The 20,591-nt window shown below is 40.8% G+C and overlaps 1 protein-coding gene across 1 annotated transcript in view; it reads right to left on the bottom strand.

Moving 5' to 3' along the window:
• abcc9 (ATP-binding cassette, sub-family C (CFTR/MRP), member 9) overlaps positions 1-20,266 on the bottom strand; it is a 42,479-nt gene extending 22,213 nt beyond the window's left edge. The window contains exons 1-21 of the mRNA XM_069174704.1: positions 20,074-20,266; positions 17,467-17,515; positions 15,452-15,675; positions 14,272-14,413; positions 14,026-14,147; positions 13,718-13,884; positions 13,232-13,333; positions 13,000-13,140; positions 12,698-12,889; positions 10,134-10,298; positions 9,667-9,822; positions 9,404-9,538; positions 9,158-9,320; positions 8,579-8,619; positions 8,334-8,476; positions 8,105-8,213; positions 7,133-7,240; positions 5,579-5,651; positions 4,243-4,348; positions 2,833-2,871; positions 1,500-1,538 (exon numbers count right to left, since the gene is read on the bottom strand). Coding sequence (XP_069030805.1) covers positions 1,500-1,538; positions 2,833-2,871; positions 4,243-4,348; positions 5,579-5,651; positions 7,133-7,240; positions 8,105-8,213; positions 8,334-8,476; positions 8,579-8,619; positions 9,158-9,320; positions 9,404-9,538; positions 9,667-9,822; positions 10,134-10,298; positions 12,698-12,889; positions 13,000-13,140; positions 13,232-13,333; positions 13,718-13,884; positions 14,026-14,147; positions 14,272-14,413; positions 15,452-15,599 — 2,291 coding nt within the window. The 5' untranslated portion in view covers positions 15,600-15,675; positions 17,467-17,515; positions 20,074-20,266. The remainder of the gene's footprint in view (positions 1-1,499; positions 1,539-2,832; positions 2,872-4,242; positions 4,349-5,578; positions 5,652-7,132; positions 7,241-8,104; positions 8,214-8,333; positions 8,477-8,578; positions 8,620-9,157; positions 9,321-9,403; positions 9,539-9,666; positions 9,823-10,133; positions 10,299-12,697; positions 12,890-12,999; positions 13,141-13,231; positions 13,334-13,717; positions 13,885-14,025; positions 14,148-14,271; positions 14,414-15,451; positions 15,676-17,466; positions 17,516-20,073) is intronic.
• Between the last annotated feature and the right edge of the window lie 325 nt (positions 20,267-20,591).

The following is a 20,591-nucleotide window of genomic DNA, read 5'->3' as shown; positions in this document are numbered from 1 at the left end:
ATACTGATCCACTCGTCGGTTTGATGACTCCGTCCACAGATATTGACTTTGTTCACAAGGCGGCTCATTAAATAAACAAACTTTTTTTATTGGGGAAAACAACGCTTTTGTGGTTAAATCGTTTAATTTCAGCTGAAAAAAAAAAACACTTTTTTCAGGAACAAGACCCCATTCTGTATCGTAGCTAATAATTGAGTCACAATTTGATTATTTGTGTATAAATTCACAAAACTGTGCTTATATGAGGATTTTCAAGTCTACTGGACACATAATTAATTAAACAAATTTTAATTGATACTAATCCACTGAATTAGGAAAAGATTACTTTATTATTAAATAAAAAAGTCAATTATTTGCGAGAATGAGGTTTATATTGTGAAATGGCTTATATTAATATTATTAATTTGTGTATTTGCAGGATGAACTGTGAATGTCTTATTTCCTTGTGCACACATTTCTTTAATCTTTAATCATGTCCTCCCCATCGCTATCGTTTCTAAATATTTCAAGTATCTGTTTCAGGTCAAAATAAACTTCTTATCCTGCATATTAAAAGAATAACTGCTTTCATTTCGACTCCATTTTTGGGAAAACTGTTCCAACACTCTTGTCAGAGGAAGGAAAAGCGAATATCAGATCAGTACTCCTGTTCTCATCAGCTTTATGAGTGTGGTACCCAACACATAAAAACAAAAGAAAAAAGGGAGGATTATGTTTGGAAAACTCCACCGCAACATGAAAAATTAGAAATATGAATCATGGGTTGGGTTAATGATGAGCTGCAAATAAAACAACAACAAAATGTAACAGTAACACAAACATCAATATGATCAAGGACAACAACCACAGTGGCGCTCTGCTGGGAGTCGGATGTGAAGGCGACCCGGTTTCAGAACAACGTGTGCCTGGAGAATAAACTCTATTGTAACTTAGAAACTTAATAGCAGCTGAAAAGACTCTGAAATGTATTTTCATATGTTTTAAATGTCAGATAAAGATAAACAGAGCATGTTTGTTTATATGAGTTTATGACTCCCAGCATTAGAAAAAAAAAAAAAAGAAGCACAAACCACTCCGGGATCAGATGATGACACAAAAGAATAATGACATCCGCGATGGAAGGAGAGCAGACGATGAGCAGAAGACAGTAGAGGACAGTAGAAGACAGCGGAAGACAATAGAAGACAGCAGAAGAAAGCAGAAGACAGTAGAGGACAGTAGAAGACAGTAGAAGACAGCAGAAGAAAGCAGAAGACAGTAGAAGACAGCAGAGGACAGTAAAAGACAACGGAAGACAGCGGAAGACAATAGAAGACAGCAGAAGACAGCAGAAGAAAGCAGAAGACAACAGAAGACAGCAGAAGATGTTAGAAGACGGTAGAAGAGAAAAAATGGGTAAAAACTGATGAGAGGAAGACGAGGAGGAGGATGATGAAGGGGTCAAACGGTCATTTCAGATCTGAAACAGGAAGCAGGGGGATCAGAAGAAGAGCGAGTACCTCCCGATGTCTTCGTCAGACTCTTCTGTCTCTGACCAACTGTCAAAGTCACGTGTGAGAATTAGCTGCAGTGTTTATTTGTTTGTTGTAATAAAAATATTTTTTAAAAAGTAGTAAAATGGTAAAAGGGATGAAACAGACGGACAGACAGAAAACAGCAAAGAGCTTTTCTTTTTTGTTTCGAGGAGACATTAAACACAGAAAAAACAAGGAAGAAAGCAAAACATAAAAGCGAAAAAAATAGGAAGAACCAGACAGTGAAGACATGACGTTAGCCTGCCGACTATTAATTGAATTAACCTTCCCACCCAGAGAAGAAGGAAGTGATGCAGTCGCTGTCCTGCCTGCGATAATTAGGTTTTGTGGCTTCTCCGACAATGATGTCTCTTTTTTTTTTTTTTTTTTTTTTTTGGGCGCCTGAGGGTGTGTTAATGTAAGAATTACGCCCCGAGTTAAAAGAGTAAAGATAAAAAAGTTTTGAGGAAAACAGCTTATAACCTTATTCAGTACGTTTTTAGAGACTGCTCCTGTTGAGCGAACATCGCATCTGAGTTCATCACGTTAACGTGACCGCCGGTACGTGAACATTTTGTGATTTCAACCGTGGACCTGAAGAGAAACCAACGTCAGATTTTGGGTCAAATACTTTCAGAAACAGGAAAAAATTCAATAAGTGTTCTTGAGCCCATGCAGTGATTTCCACTACAGAATTATGGCTGGGTTTTTTTGTTTTTTTTTTGGGGGGGGGGGGGGGGGGGGTGTTGGCTTCAAACTCTGGAAATCGTCAACTGGAGCCCCCTCGAAATGCTTCAGAAAGTCGACAAGCGACGAAGCGACGAAGCGACGAGCCGGGCGAGTGACGTTCACGTTTTTCAAGAGGAGGCAGAACGTCACCGTCCCGAGACCGAAAGAACCGGAGGTCACCAGAAAGTCATGCATTCCCGCTACGACTCTACTACAGATTAACGCCTTCGTACCACAGAAGAGCCAAACATGGTAGAAATCATATTCAGAAACATTATAAACATGTGAGAGTGAAAACAACCTTCAGAGAGTATTCATGGACCATTAATTAACTGGTGACCACAATTCTCTGATATCAACTTCAGGATGCACCTGAATGCAGCATCCATGCACTCCATGCCCAAATGTCAATACGACTCAAACACATTAATAACATGTCTTGGGTCGAACCACAAATGATTTTCTGACTTTTTTCTTTTTTTTAGTGCAGCTAATTCAGGAAGTTAACTTCGTTAAACTTGATTTAAAAACCAAGACAAAATGGCTGAAAGGTAAATGAAAATGTTTCACAGAGAGGAGATAAAAGTACCTTATGTTCCCATCGTGGATGATGTCACAATCAGGCGGCCTGATTTGGCAAGAAGGCAGGAAGTGAAGTGACAGAAACACACACACACACACACACACACACACACACACACACACACACACACACACACACACACACACACATACACACACAAATACACACACATACACACACAGCAGATCCAAAGATGCATACAAAGGTTAATGTGCAGAGACAGAAGCACGTCCAGTCTGAGAATCCAGTGAAGACGTGAGACAGCAAGTCACTCAATAAGGTGACTAGAAAGATAGAAAATGATATCGAAGAGGGGCGTCGACGTGAGTTACAGTTATAGCTTTTATATTTGTGAAATAAGAGAAAGAGTTTCTAATGATTTCTTACGACGAATCCAATTGGTTTGTCCTTGAGTAGAAGTCAAAGTCATGGAAAGAAAATGCCTCCGAATTAAGTCCAATATATCAGATTCAGATCAGTCGCTGTGATTCATCACAATAAAACGATCTCCAGAGTGAATCAATACGAGAATTAAAATCTTCTCCTCGTCGCTTCGTCAAGTATTGATTCAATAACTTGGTGTCATCTTGCAAATGTGTGAGCGTGGAGGTCAATTTTGGCAGCAAATTTGTGCGTTGCCGTGGAAACAGACACACAAATAAAGTCACCGATTTGGCCCTTTCATAATGAAAGGGTCTTCGGTAAAACGCCGTCAATCAACTTCACGTCTCCGCTATCGAACGGCAATTACATTCAACAGAGCGAGAAAATATGTCAAGAAATATGAAATAAATACGAGTTTTCTTTCATTGATTTTTATAAATCTAAATATTATAAAATAAACATCAGAGCAGCAAATTAAATCATTCTGAAAAAACTGCTCCTAGACATTTGATTGATTGATTGATTGAATGATTAACAGACTTTAACTTTTGTCCATTATCTGGTATTTTATTAGAAGTTGTGTATCTGTGGTCGAACAAGTAAAATAAAGAAAACAACAAAACTTATAAAATAAAATAAAATCTAAACTGAATTATAATTTAAATAAACTCCCTGTTGTGACTGAATTTAACTACAACTTGAAATATTTCATGACGAGCTTTAAAAAAAATTATAATAATTATAATTCTAAATAATAATAATAAATAATTTCAGTTAACGGGATCCTTTGTAGCAACATTTGAAAGAAAAAAGCAACATTTATAAATCGGCCAACAAACATAGATATGAAACAGCTGCAACACTAAAGTGAGTTTGAGCCAAACAGAATAAACTTATTTTGACTTTTGACTGAATTTTTTTTAAGTCATAGTGCTTTGTTCAAGTAGAAAATATGAATAAAAGTAAAAAAAAAAAAAAAATACACTTTCTACATAATCTATGATCATTAAAATATCTCAACAAAGTTCTTACTTGCTCCAGAAGACTCTTCCATCGTGGGCCTGCATCTCACCGAGCATGGCCAGCAGCAGCGAGGATTTCCCACAACCCACCTGGCCCACGATCATCGTCAGCTGACCTGACGGAGAAACAAACAAACAAACAAACAAAGTGGAGAATTTTACCCTTTGCAGAGATGACATCTAAAATGCGGCTTATTAAAACAAATACGAGGTGAAGAAAATTGAAGTCCTCCTTCCTTCATTCATTTTCCCCCTAAATTTAACCGTCCACACGGCAAAGACGACACTTTTATAAAACCAAAAGACAGAAGTGCAAAAACACACACACACACACACACACACACACACACACACACACACACACACACACACACACACACACACACACACACACTCTTGTTTCTTCCCCGGGGACGTGACTTGCTTGCAATCCCAGTAATGCTACTACCGAGATAAACAGGATCTGTAGATATGCCAAGTGCTGGTGTTGTTTGGAGGAACTGAAGTGTGTGTGTGTGTGTGTGTGTGTGTGTGTGTGTGTGTGTGTGTGTGTGTGTGTGTGTGTGTGTGTCATACGACACATCCATCCGCTGGCAGCCTCCTCAACATGATCAGCTGACACCGTTACTGTAATTCTACTTCATTCACATTCTAACAGCGTTCTCACAGTTCCAGCTTCAGTTTCACTTTCGCAAAAAAAAAAAAAGGGAGAGACCGAAGAAGGTGCAACGACCTCCGAGCATTTACGCGTGTCGACGCCAGAAGAGAACAGGTGGACGGGATCTTTCTAAAGTTACAAACGTTTGCTAATGACCCACAGCTCATCGTGTCAAGTCCAAAAAAAAACATCCGTCCAAAAAAAAAAACTTGTGGAAAAATGTAACGGCAGATAATGTGAGCTTCAAAATAAGAGGTTGCACTTAACTCTTTTTAATTATTCATGAGTGTCCATCTCCCATTTCCCTTTATGTAGTCGCACTTTGGCGGATTGTTATTATAACGGCGAGATGAAATTCAAGATGAAACTCGAGGACTCTTTGAAATGACATTTTAAGCTTTAACGTAGTCAGAAAATTTAAATTGTACCTGTAAATAACTAAACCAAAAAAATAAAAAATGAAGAGCTCAGTTCGGTGAGTCTGACTGTTGGAAATGAAATAACAAATTTCATTTAAAAGTCTTTTCACTTTGTTTTTTCTGTGTTTCCATTGGTATTTTTCCAGGCTGCCTTTATGTATTATTCACATTCATTTATCTAATTCTCTCCGTTATTTGAACGGTGGATTCATTCATTTATTTTGGATGTCAGTGATGTACTCGTGAGGAGGACGACGTCCGTTTCCCACCTGTAGGGATGCGGATGTTGATGTCGGACAGCGTCAGCAGGTTGTTTCCCCACGTGAACGAGCCGCCGCTCACCTGAACACACGACGACAGAAACACACATTAAAAGGGTTAAAAAAAATTAATAAATCAATAAATAACCGACCGCCGAAGCTTTTCGCTCTCAGTAAACTTCCGTTACGCAACGCGACTACGTGCTGTTTTTTCTTGTTATGTGCGCGTGACCCCCCCCCCCGGTTTTTTTGTGGCCTGACCCAGAGTTTAAGAAACCTCTGAGCGCCGGCTGAGATAACGGGATTACATGAGTGGGGACGCGCTAGCGTGGCGACGGAGGATCAAACTAAGAAAAAAACACGAGTTACACAGGAAGCTGCAGCTTTGTTTTATCTGAACTGATTCCATGTGCAACTTCTGTATCCATGGAAACAAGCAGAAAAACCAGAAGTCTTATCTTGAGAGTGAAATAAAATCAACTGTTAATATTATTATATGCATTATATTCCCTGATTGTAAGTTTATTCTTCCCTCCCCCCCCAATTCAGTGGAGACACGACATCATGTGACACAACTACTAAGATTGATAATGACTGTTGTTGGTGTAAATAAATATTTATTTTGTTATTAAAAAAAGAAAAATACACATATATTAAAAATGTCCAGGAAATAAAGAGCAACGTGTGACAGACCTTTTTGTATCTAAATCCTCTTCTACATTCCTTTTTCCTGTTTACATTCCTCCCGTCTGTTGCTTTTAGTTGTTTATTTGATGTTTATTTTATGATATTAAAAAACAACAACTTTTTAAACAATTCACAGACAAACTCATTGATCGGCTCATTTGTAGGATAAATAGAACTTATTTTAAATAACTTTATCAATTCAATTAGATTTTTTTATGTTGGTTTTTATTCTCCTATTGTCGTTCAGTCTTCGTAGAGCTGCTCTCAAATAAAAGTAGGAACCGTCACGTGTCGTCTGACTCCAATTAATGGTTTGGATGAGCGGACGGTGAGCGTCGCTCCGCGGGGACGAGACAGGAAGTGAAGCCTTCAGAGGAGGCTGAGAAAAAACAGGACGGACGCGTTCGCAGGGCGATTTTAAAGGGCCGTGTGAATGCTACACTTCCTGAGAGGGGAGAGCACACACACACACACACACACACACACACACACACACACACACGGGTACACCCACGTACACGTGACATGTATGATCCCACAATATGACCCACGGATGTAAAAAAAAAAAAAAAAAAAAAAAAAGTTTAAGACCTGAAACAGCTGCTTGTGCATTTAAATCAAGTGTTAATGACCTCATCCCATAATGCAACATGGTTTTTATCATAAAATTAAATTATCGCACCAGTAGAGATCCCATGTTGTGGAATATTGTCTTTTTTAAAGCTGAATAGGCTCTCCAATTATTCAATCCTTAAATGTGGACCACTTTTTTCATCCCTTCTCTCTATATACCCCCCCACCCCCCTCTTCCAGTCACACACACACACACACACACACACACACACACACACACACACACACACACACACACCCGACCTTCACAGCCACATCCTCCGTCTCCGTGGGTCTCATCTGTCGCCGGGTCGGCTGCTCGTAGTTGTCCATCTGGTAGCGTATCGGCTGCTTCCTGTTGATGGCTTTGGTCTTGGAGGGTGTGTGTGTGTGTGGGAGGGGGTAGGGGGGGGGGGGAGGGGGAAGTATAAATAAAGAAATAAAAAGAAGAGATGCTGAGTTAAATGTGTACAAATAACCACTTTCCTGCATCCGTTTTAACTCCTCGGGGAGAAGAAGGCTTTTTTTTTTTGTCCCACTGCCGTCACTTTATCTTCTTATTATTATTATCCAGACACACACAACACACACAACACACACACAACAACACACACACAACAACACGAAGTCTTTGTACTTCATGTGCAGTCTGGTTCACAACATCATTAATAGATGTTCATACGCCAAAGTAGTTGCAGAGCAGCGAGGTCAAAGGTCACTGAAAGTCCTCACGTGTGCTGCTATGATGCCGGTAGACTCAAACTTGAGAAGGATTTGAGTTATTAAATTGAAAAAAAAAAAAGGGATAAATAATGAATCTGTGGAAAATTTTGCTGCTTTGATTTTGATATTTTTTGGGTGAAATTGGAGGAAAGTTCAGCAGGTCAGTGAATCCTCTGAGGACTACGAATATTCATCCAGAATCTCATGAAAATCTGAACATAAGTCATTCGTGTTTTTTATGATACAATATGATCAACTTTATTTTTTTGTTATATATATATATATATATATATTTTTTTTTTTTTTTTTTTTTTATATATATATATATATAGAGGTAATAAAATAAGGAGCATGAGTCTGGAAACACATCGTATTGCATCTCTTGCGTAATTCCCAGCAATGAAATAAAAAAATAAAAAAGCGACGCCTACGTTTTGCTCCGTTTTGTGCTGACTCATCAGTTTTTTCGGGGGGTTTTTTTGTCCCATCGACGTGGTTTCGTTGAAGACTCACCATCCCCAGGTGTTTCTTTCCCGCCTCGAAGGGAACAGATATGTCGCCGTTTCTCCAGCTGTCGTCTCCGATCTCGTCGCTCTGAAGGAACTCGCCGAGCTTCTGGACGCTGGAGGAGGAAAAACACACACACACACACACACACACACACACACACACACACACACACAGATTTACCATCAGAACCGTCCCCCGGATCAGCTGTTCTCCCCCTCGTCCACACGCTCACCTGACCAGAGCCTTCACGGCGAATCGGACCACGGTGGAGAGCAGGAAGAGAGGCGTGACCAGGATGTGGAACAGCGCCAGAGCCGCGAAGGCCTCGGACGGACTCGGCCCGCTTTTATCGATGAAGTGATGCATCACGAACGTCTGCGAGAGGGCGTTTCAAATCGAATCGTGTTATAGTCGAAGAAAGCCATTAACGACGTGGTGAATACACAGATGTCTAAAAAAAACAAAACAAGTTCTTACCGCAAGAACGGCGGCGATGGGGATCGCAGCGTTCATGAAAACTGCACAGAGAATTATTATTTATTGGCAAAATCTTGCTGTAATAATAAATAATTTCCTCCAAAATTTGAAGTATTTAAGCTAATTTATGTCGCAGTGAATTATTGAGAACTTAAAGGTCCCATATTTTACACTTTTCCTGCGTTTTGTTTATCTAAAGGAAGATATCGACGATCCTCTCTTCTGATTGGCTGACTCGTTTTCTGAGTGACACATGCCCGGACCGATCACAGGACGTCTTTGATCTTGTAGCTCCGCGACAAAACGACCGATCTGTGTTTTTCTTCAAAATAAAATAATGCACAGTGGGCGTATGACACGAGTTTGTGACATCACAAACACAGCGACGTCTCAACGGCTCGCTTCGAAAGTATTTATAAGAAAGGAAAAAAATTAATCCAAATTTATACAATACGGGACCTTTAAATCCTTAAATCCTGGTGTTTTGCAAACAAAAGACTAACTTCGTATTTGCCTTTTATGTTTTCAAACAATAACATAAAGAGTTATAGATCTCGTGTGAGTGCGTTTTGATCGTACTGGACATGGAGGTGTAGAAAGCGAAGGTCTTGAGGCTGGTGAGCTCTTTCCCTCTGGTGTCCTCCACGCTGTCGCAGAAGATCTTCTCCCAGGCATACAGCTTCAGCAGCTTTATGCCCTTCAGGATCTCCGAGGTCTTTTTCAGCCGATCTGTAGAGTGTTCCTGAAATGAGGCAAAATTATTACCGACTGCTGGGAAAATACAGGACATACGACGTAAAGTTCAAAAACAAGTTTCCTGCTCACTAGTGAGCTTTTCTGTGTGTCCGCCAGCTTGGTGGCGATGAGGTACTGGACCGGAGCCAGCAGAACTATGACGGACGCGCCGACCAACGCGCTCAAACCCAGCAAATAGTAGAGCAGGATCACTCCCATCACGATCTGAGGACGGACAAAACAAAAACAAAAAGGAAAAGTGAGAAGACTCGTCTGAAGCTGCACTTTCAAAACTTTAAAAAAATAAATAAATAAATGGCACTACATTAGGAAAATATAGGGTTTTGTCCCACCTGCACAGGCATGGCCCAAAGGTTGGGGCACAGGAAGAGGAACCACATCAGCTGGTTGGTCTCTATGGCAACCAGGTTGTTGATCTGCCCCAGCGTCATCTCGCCCATGGACATGTTGGAGGTGGACAGACGCAGGATTTTGTTGTAAATCATCGCCTGGGTTCACAAAAACAAAAACAGACCATAATAACACGTAAATGTTAACAGGAGTTTGGGAATGCCTTGAAAATGACGGTTAGTTACGGCGTTCAGTTTATGGACCTTTGACCTTTTGGATGTGAAATGTCAAAACACTTCATCCTCTGTGTGAAATCTTTGTCATAATTTTGGCCACAAAAGGGCTGTGAAGGGCCCCGGTGACCTTTGACCTTCCACCACCAAACCCGAGGCAGGTCATCCTCGAGTCCTGAAGAGTTTAACCTCCCGAGATGTGTCGTTTTTCGGCACTTAAATTGTTTTCCACTCACCAGCAGGGCTCCCCGCAGGTTGATGCCCGTTTCTATGGTGACGTAGTACGAGGCCTGCAGGAAGGTCCTCTGCAGCACCAAAGCCAGGAAGAGAAGGACGGCGAGGACGGAGCTGTTCTGCAGCAGCTCGGTGGAGGACATGAAGTAGACGCCCAGATAGGTGTCCTGTAAAAACACAGGAAATACCTTCAAGCTGCCAAACACATTTTTATTTTTATTATCGCAACAAGAACTGCGATCAAAAAGTTGGTCCATCAACAAGGTGAACTTTATCGCTTTAAATCACCGGATTAAAAACACACGTTATGGTGTGGGATAATACTGAATGTATTTTAGACTCCAGCTTTAATGTAGAAAAAACATTAATATATGAATTAATCTGAGAAGATACAGCTGAGAAATGAGGTCAATAAACAGACTGAACTTTCCACCCCACAGCTGGTAAATGACAGGATTTATTTATAACATTTTAATTAAAGCTTTTGCAATTTATCGGGCACGCTTTAACCGTATTTTTGTAAATAGACAAAAATCAGTGTTTTGCCCATTTGAATCATTTCGTTTGTGAATTGATTTGAAGAGACTTTTACCTGCGTGTCCTCACTCCTGGCACTATGTATGAATTATTCTACACACACACACACACACACACACACACACACACACACACACACACACACACACGGTAGTTTCGTCTGTGTTGAACTCAGAGTGTGAAGTGAGCGGAGAAGTTTCCACGTCACCCAGACATGCAGCTCTGCTCTGCGTCTCTGCCCACTAAAACCCACTTCAGCCGGCTGACAGCTTCACCGCCGCGGCAGCTGGAGAGTTTGATCGTTTACGCATTCAAGATCCCGGTGGAAATATCTGGATCTGTTTTAACGTGAATGAAGTTGACGAGTCGATTAACGCGGCGGAAACGTCAATCACAGATGTCAACAGAGGAAGAAGGACAAACGTTTGCGATCTCACGTTCACACCGACGACCGGTGGAGAAGAAAAGACGAGAAGAAGAAGAAGAGGAACAAAAAAAAGAGAAAGAAGAAGAAGAAGAAAATAAGTGATGAAGGAAAAAGGAGGAAAGACAAAGAAGAAGAATACAGAAGTTCTACTTAGAGACGCAAAAGTCAGAAACGTGAAGAAACCATCGACTGTCCAACTTCCTCTGATGTTAATAAATCAACCTTCTGTTTTATTTACGAGGACAAACTGGGAGTTTCTGACCTTGAAGATTAGAAAAGTTTGGAAAAGTGAATAAAAAAAAATTCCTACAAAGTGAGCAAACATTTGGCTCCTAATGAGGGTTTTTTTGTTTTTTTTAAGAGTGAAGACATTTTAACTTCTTCTTTCCTGCTGGAGGGGTTGAGGTCTGAAGATTAAACAGAGGTTCAGTTCAGGAAAACCGGAAGATTCAGGATCCATTTTGTGGTTCTGACAGAACACTGATGTTAAATTCACTGGAGGATTTAACACATCAAATAATCTGGAAATTAATCATGCGAGAAAAATCCGAGTTTAAAGTCGGGGGTGAAGCATGATGTCACCACGAGTGTGTGTGTGTGTGTGTGTGTGTGTGTGTGTGTGTGTGTGTGTGTGTGTGTGTGTGTGTGTGTGTGTGTGGGCTCATTATTACATTACAGGCATGATCACGTCAGTCATACACACACACACACACACACACACACACACACACTCGTGGTGACATGATGACTGCGACCACCGCCTTGGTGATGTCATCATGTCTCAGACACCATCTTTTTGTGTGTGTGTGTGTGTGTGTGTGTGTTTTAATCTGCATTTAACCCCTATTCAAAAAAAGATCTTCTGTAAACACCAGACGGGACTTCGGTGCCCAAACATGGCTTTAAGTTTTCAGACGGGAGAGTCTGTGATGTTTTTTTTTAAACATCTTCACACAGCCGGTGTTCATCATCAAGAGGCCGGGTCGCATTACGTCTCCGGTCGGTCGGGGGGAGAGGGGGAGAGGGGGAGAGGTGGGGGGGTCCAGCAGCGCTCTCACTGCACATGCAGCTATTTATAGCTCACAGAGAGATTATGTGTAGGCGGATGAACGAGGTCGATCTTCAGTGATGGAATCACAAGAAACGGGAAATCAAACCTGACTGAAATCCAAAAAAAAACAATTCACCATGTTTTTTTGGTTTTTTTGGGAGCCGGCCCCCTAGTGGCCCTCGGTGGTTTTGCACTTTAAGGTTCTTCCCGCATCGGCTTCACTTTTCAAAACTGAAAAAAATGTTACAGATCAAAGCTCGACAGCCACATCAGGATGTTGAGCTCACTGTAGAGGGAAAGTCGGTTTTCACGGGTCTTTACACTTAAAATCATTTGCATGGCTCGTACTACACGGTACCTGGATAAAACTGTATTTTCAGGTTTTTCAGTTGAAAAAAATTGATTTAATTTGATGATTCGTAGGTCGTACTTCAGTCTAACAGCAAGTCCCGAGTCAAAAATGGACGTACGAATGAAAAGACATTTCCTCTCGTTGTTTCCTGTCTGTTCTCGATGATGTGAGTGCGGCACGTACATCCCGTAACACTCACCTTCATCTTGTCCGCCGCCGGGACGGTTTTGGTGGAGTTCAGGTACTTCACGATGCCGGAGATGCAGAGAGGCCCGGCGAAGCCCAGCAGGTCGGCCAGGTAGCGGAAGGTGCTGCTGAGCAGGATGGGACGGCCGAACGCCCGGTACATGGAGCGCCAGATGGACGGGGCTCGATCCGGGTCCTCGGCGGTCTGCGAGGGAGGAAGGGAGACCGGAAAGTGTTGTGTTGTTGTTGTCGTTTGTTTGTTTTTCCCCATAATAATAAAATACAGCAAATGTGAATATTAAGATCGGGGCTCACCCTCTGGTCCTCGTAGGCGTCCTTCAGCCGCAGGTAGTTGGTGAGAGCTCGCATGGCGATGGGCAGCTTGCCGATCTTCTTCAGCTCGATGGGCCTCTTGTGGGCTCCCATGATGAGAGGATTCATCCACCAGTACGTCGCCTGAAAAAAAAAAAACCACGCCGAGTGGTCTTCTAGTTAGTCCGTGTTTATTTAGAGACGTAAACACGAGCGTTGAAAACTCCAGACTCACCTTGGACAGCAGGTTGACAAACGGCTGCAGAAATCGAACCCCCAAATCCTGCAGGTCCTCGGGCGGTTTCACCTTCTGAGGGTTGGCGAAGAAGACGTATTTCTACGGGACGGAAGGGACAAAAAATTACAAAGTACCAGGATGATGTACTCAAAACATCCTCCCAAGTGTGAAATGCTCCGTAGAAAGAGGGGCGGGGCCACCGGCTTGAAGAATTTTCAAATTAAAAGTGTCTGAGGAAGCTGCAGATGTTCCTGAACACAAAACGTGTTTATTTATCACTTACTGCTGCTGGGAAAAAAAAGAATCAGCGTGTTAAAAACACATACATTTTCTGCAAATTGTTTTGGCGGGGTGATGCGTTCACAGGCTTCAGGTCATTTCCTGTCAGTGTGCAGGATTTATAAAACCACATTAAGTACGGTCTAAATTCCTGCTGTACACCAAGTCAAGATCATTCTGGGGGAAACGCAGCGGAGGACTCACTCGGACTCGGATGACGTTGACCTCCACGGCCATCAGGAGTCCGTACAGAACCACCAGCAGCGCCGTGATGCAGAACCTCAGGTGCTGCGGCCCGACGGTGAACGCGGCGAACTTCCACAGCTTGATGGACTTGGTGATGAACGCCAGCACCCAGTAGATGAAGAGGACTGAAAAATGAATCAAATAATAAATACGCCGTTTTTAACGTAAAAAGTGCAACTTAAAAATACTTTTCTTTTTTCTTTCTATGACTTGTAGATAAAAAGTTAAAGTAAAAAAACAAACAGATGAGGCTCAAACGGTCTCACCGAGCAGCAGCTTGGGGAAGTTGGACGTCTCGATGTTGTGGTAGTAAACTACGGACGTGGTGGCCGCGATGAAGCCCATGAAGGCCGGCATGAAGAGGTGGAGGTGGTTGGTCGTCATCCCCCTACAGCAAGAGCCAAACACAGGATATATAATTATAACGGAAAGACCGATGGTCCTATTATTATTACTATTATAAAATAAAATAAAATAAATGTGGGCGATAAAACGTGTTCGTGAGGCCTCACTTGTTGGAGACGATGCCCTCGGCGAACTCGCACACGTGCACGAACAGCAGCAGGAAGGTGAGGATCCACCGCATGTTGTGTCCCGGGAAATGGAGCCACGTGTTGTGATGGATCTGAACCTTCGAGCTCTGGCTGCCCCAACCTGACACACACACACACACACACACACACACACACATATATAGACACACACACACACACACAGGTGGACGGATAAAAACAGCTTTTAACATGTACAAATCAACAAATTATCCCTCTTCTACTATTACATTTACAGACATACTTTAAGACATTGTCTTAATATAAAATCTGCATTTTGTGCGTCTGACCATAAAATAACATAAAATGAAAATCTCGAACGCTTCGGCGACTCGGTCTGAGACTGTTTGTTTATCGGGGTTTGTTTTCTGCTCTTGAAGCCTTCGGAGAGCATTACAACAAAAATTACACAGACCCAGGAAGCTTCAATTAGCGAGTCCCCGAGGAGCAATGCTGAGGGCTGATGGTCAGAACCATTCCCATAAATTACTGAGGACACATACACAACCACACAACCACACACACACACACACACACACACACACACACACACTCGGTAGAAGTTATTCTGCCAGCAGAGTTAACCAGAAAAACATCAACAAACATGCAGTTTATTTTTTGTTTCTTCAACAGTAGTTTTGTTTACATTGTGTGCAGCATCCTCGGCTCCTCACCGGATCACTGAGCCGAGGTTACAACAATAATCTCAACCGCCCCTCAAGAGCCGCTTTAATCTTCACACCGCCGACGCCGGAGCGACAGATTACAGAAGAAACCGACACCAACGAGACTCTCAACGAGGAAAAGATCCCCAGATGGACTTTCACCACATCTGAAAATCTAGCTGCGATACGGACTTCTTGGTAAATGAAGGCGGTATTTTTCTTACAGTATTTGCTGTAGTAAGATGATATGTTTTAGATTAAGGAAACTGCCCCCCCCCCCCCCCGGAGGACACATGCTGTTGCCGGACAGACTGACCCTGGAGGTCCCCGCAAGTCTGCTGTTCTGAGACCAGTTATGAAAACGTAACTATAAGAGGGTTTTGTGAGATTAAATTAAATCCTGGTAGGAACTGATGAATAATAAATAATAATCATAAAAAAAAGAAATTTCCTTCCTGTAACACAAATTCACCTACCGATGAAGAGGATGGGGAAGGTGATGAAGAGCAGGAAGACGTGGGGGACGAGGTTGAGGGCGTCCACGAAGCAGCCATTGTTGAGCACGCCTTTCTCCACGCTGTAGGCGTTGAGTTCCTCGTTGTTGCCGCAGAACGACAAGGCCATGCCCCCCCCCCCACCGCACACACACACACACACACACACACACACACACACACACACACACGAACCGTCAATCAATCTGGGAGAAGAAGAAGAAACAATATTAATATATTTAAGAAGAAGAAGAAGAATTATTTTTCTGAGAGGACAAAATAAATGATATTCTGTATAATCGTTGTAGTAACGGCTGCGAATTAAAAGGTCAGACATTACTGTGGCATGTCACACACACACACACACACACACACACACACACACACACACACACACACAGGCTGGTGTGAGGCACGAGGACCGTCTCAGGGGTCACATTCAGGCTAACGTGTCCTTCAGCTCACAGCGGCTTCGTGTTCAATGAATATCAAGAGTTGGAAACACGCAGGAAGGTTTTTTTTTTTTTTATGTCATGAACTCAAAGTTTAAGAAAATTCAGGTTTGTTCTATTTTCTGTGCTCAGATGGGGTTTTTTTTAGTTTTATAAAATGCGTTTGTTTTTTTAAGGGTTTGCGTCTGAAAGTGAAACGCTTTTACCTCTAAAGAGCCGCTGGAGCTGCTTTTATTTTGAAAGTCACACATGTACACATCATTTGTGCAGCTACGTCTGACTGCTGCTGTTATTGTGTAACAAAACATTGTATTAAACCAGATCGAGACCATAACTAGATTTGATTTATTGTTATGGGGTTTTGTTTCAGCTATAAATTCATAAATATTTGTTGTTGGCGCGGTCGTTAAAAAGGTCGATAAACAACATGTTCGAGAGGCAAGATCGATTAAAATGTATTAAAATCTGTTAAAAGTTTTAAACGGTTGGTCTCAGAAAATCGATCTTTACGTAAAGTCACGTAAACTAACGTAAACACGTGACCATGGCATCGTGGGTAATTTTTAGCATTTTTTTTGTTTTGTTTTGTTTTTAATTAGTTCATCTATATTTGTGTATATTGTTGTTGACGTGCATCGCGTTGCATTTTGAGCGATCGCAGTTTGTAGTTTTACGACATCGCCGGTGATGCTGACACGCGTGGGCCTGTTTGGCGACGGACGTTTGCTTGGGAGACAAAACAATTACAAAACAACAGCAATCTAAAAATCCTTTAAGTAAAAGTAAATAAAAGTTTGTTTTTATTTACATGTGATTTATCATCACTTACTTAAAAGTATATTATTTTTTTCAAAGTAGGAAATGTGTGTATTTTTTTTTTATTATTATTGTGGTTTATCTGTTGCTCTATTAAAACGGATTATTCAGTGTATGATGACGTATCACTTTTTACATACTAATATTTAAATCTCTTGTAAGCAGTAGCTGCACCTGGCGGCCATCTTTGTTTGGGTCAAGAGGCTCACCTTGTATTTTGGAGAAGTTTGGGGAATAACTGTCTGGATATATGGACTCATAGCAGAAACATACATTCAGTACCAGAGCTAGTTTGACATTTTAAATGAAAGTTTTCACCCTTTTTCTATAACTGCTGGTCACCTCACATTTCTGCCTAAAAGTTTGATATTTATTTGAAATATATTATTATTGTTCCTTTAAACTAACGTAACAAGGAGGATAATTAATGACAAAGTTATCAACATTATGGAGACAGAAAACGACGTTTGGTCCCAAACGGCTGTATCGATTAACCGAGACTTGTCGACTATGTGTTAAAAAAAAAAAAAAAAAAAAAAAAAAAATCGAAACGTAGTTGAAGCACAAGTAAATAAAACAACACCAGCTCCATTAAAGCTTCATTTATTAAACCAAATCCCTTCTTAAAATACTAAATAGAGCTCCGACATAATTCACAAAGCTCCATTATCCTCCTCTTTATCTAAACACAGCCGTTAAACAATTAAAGTTAATTCAAAAGACTCTTACCTCGGAGTGAAGTAAATAATCCTCACTGACACCGTTTAATTCCGGAAGTCTGATTTTTTTTTTAAAACACAGAAAAAAAAAACCGGACAAAAGAGAAGAACAGAAACAAAATACCGTGAGAGTTGGAGGGAGAGAAGGGGGGAAAAAAGTTGGATTATTTTTAGCCCCGCAAGTGCATCAGCTGCTCCACTAACGGCAGCCCGTCTCTGCCGACGGTGTCAAGTTACACCGAATTACCACACAGAGCTTCCGGTGATGACCTTCAAAATAAAAGACTGAACATTTAACGTACAACGAGTTTGTTTTAATTTTTTGGGGGTTTTTTTGTTGGTTTTTTTTTAAACACTAGGAATAATAGTAAATATTGTTGGTGCATGTATGTAAAACACTCACAGTTCTCCCTGAAATATGGAATTTTCTTTAGCTACCACACAGTATGAATTTAAAGGGGTTGGTTAAATAGTAATAAGGGTCTTTAAAATGTCAGTAAATTGTGGAAAAACGTCCACCAGTGTTCCCCAAAAGCCAAAGCTGCAGCCAATAATGTCCACAACAAAAAAATATATTCAATTGGTTATCATGGAGAAGTAAAGGAACCAGAAAATATTCACTTTTGAGAACCTGAAATCAGAGTATTTTAGCTTTTATTTTCATTATAAAAAAAAAGGTCTTTGGACATTTGATTGATTTTCTAAATAGTTGGCAATTAATGGTCAGTCAATCAACTAATTGATTAATTGACACATTTTTACAGCCCAAACTGTGTTCCCCTTTACGTCTAATTAACTAATGAGAACAGCATAGATGTGAGGTAAGCTGAAAGCTCTGGAGGGTGACGGCTTAGTTACCAATTTGACCCGTTTTATAATTACCTTGGTTGGTTTTGCCTTGTGTAGATATACGTTTAATATATTTGTAATATTTTGTATCATATTTTCAGTTACAAGGGGCTATCTTACAATTGTTCGAAGTATATTTTAGACTGTTAGTACATTTTATTTGGTTTGCTTTCAACTTCATTTAGTTCAATTAGTCCACATTACATATTTTCTTTTGTTGGATCTTCATGAATTTCCCAAACAAGATCAGTTAAGTCTCCCTTTTCTCTGATTAAAAAAAAAAAAGCACTTTTATTTTGAATATGTAAATTTAGTGATTTCCGGTAAAAGTGTACGTCATTTTAGCCATCTTGATAGAACCTGCCTGCTATCAGATTTCCAAACTTGTACCAGTTTAGCGGTGAGAAGGGGGTTTATTATAGGCTTCTTTAGCAGTCAGCAGACATGTGAGTTACAAACAGTTTAAAAACCTGTAGCTGAACTAATATCATACTAATATCATAATATCATCATAATGTCATCTGATCACAGCTTTATCTACTTTGTGGATCAATAACTTCATATTTGGAGGTCAAAGAACTTGTATTTAAACCTCTGCAGCACGGCAACACTATACCAAATATATGTATATATTTTACATTTTAGAAAATCAAACTTTCTCTTCTGGATGCAAAAATCCATCAGAAAAAAACATAAATTGATATTTAATAAAATATTAGTCAGAGAAAAATATCCCAAACTATTTTACTAAATAAAATAAAAACTATCCTCAAGAGAGTTGTCAGTGCTTCAACCTGCTGTAAACATGGTGCTTTTGCATATTTATTCAGATTTTCATAATAATTGATTATGTTACATATTCAAATTTAATATTAATTAATTGATTTCTATAATTGTATTTCGTCTGTGTGCATACATATAGCATCTCCCTGTCAACTCATCCTTTATCTAAAATCTCTGAATCAGAGGCTGCAGGTTTCCTTTCTTTGCTTGGAGAGAAAAAGACCTTGGACACGGACAAAGCGCACTGAGGCGAACACAAGCTGTCGACTGCATCGTCAGCCATCAATGTAAGCTGCTGATTCCAGACCAGAAAGATGACAGTCCTGCACCCAGAAAAACGAACAATAGAAAACGATGGAACAGTGACAAACCAATCTGGTGTCTTTTACGTATCACCCAGCGTCCTAAAATGTCATTTCGTCCTCCGTTCCTATGAGACCACCAAAACTCCATTTAGAAAGCAAACGATTTAAAGTTATCACGCGTATAGACAAATATAAAAGTAGATTTAACAGAACCTTGTGTGTTTTTCTACACGAGTCAGATTCGATCTTTGATTCGGCAAGGATAAATAAGAAAGGAGGGATATTTGTCTTGAAGAAATGTTCAACTTTTTGAACTGCCCCACTTGTAATTCAATCATCTCCTACCATAGTGAGCAGCAAGTGAGACCAGCGCGAATTGAGCTCACATTTTACTGAAAATATGTGTGCTTGGGGGGATTATATGTGCGCCGGAATAAAGATTTGTCTTCCATTGATTCAGATATTGCATTGAGTCTATTTCTTAAAGTGCACATTTTTACCGAGACGCAGAATGATTTAAAATTGCAGGATTGTTAAAGGAAGTCTGGTGTCTTTCACGTTGAGAGAACCGTTATCTCCGCTGACTGGAAGACGTCGTTGCACGAGCACTTTAAAGAGATGCTGAAGCCTGGCTCTGAAGGACCGCAGGACTACATAGGAAATCCAACCCCAACACTCACCGACCTCTGACGCAGGTTTTACGGAGTCTCGGGGGTCACGCGCGTCCCTTCCGGAGTCCTCTTTATTCCCGTCTTATCATAATGCGGTTTATACTGAAGGCACGAGGACAGGAAATGCCTTTATGGTCCATTTACCGTCGTATCCGCTCGGAGAGGCTGCGATGGCGCAGAAGCGGCGCAGCTGAGACACACGCACTCCCCGATATGAAGGCTGGCTTTCTGACGTGAAATTATTCATAGTGCATGAAAAGACATTAGATAAATGTAGGTCAAATTAAAGCCGAATAAGCACGATGCTATTTTTAAGCTTTTGGGTAAAACTGAGTTTTTGTGTTATTACTCAGAAAGCAGTGCATCTTCTCTGATTGGAAAAGGTTGTGAAACTGATGTGAAGCTGCAGATAAATGAGGAGTAACACCTGCACGGGTCATAAAAAATGTTGGAGAAAAATAAACAATAATACAATTTATATACGCCTACTGAGGTAACTGATATTAGGGGGTCTGAAACGTGACTTT

This window comes from Embiotoca jacksoni, unplaced genomic scaffold, assembly GCF_022577435.1.
Source record: "Embiotoca jacksoni isolate LCO1_2020_lvr unplaced genomic scaffold, fEmbJac1.0.p SCAF_102, whole genome shotgun sequence".
Taxonomy (NCBI): Eukaryota; Metazoa; Chordata; class Actinopteri; family Embiotocidae; genus Embiotoca; species Embiotoca jacksoni.
Note: the sequence above shows the minus strand (reverse complement) of the source record. Positions and strands in the feature narration are given on the sequence as shown.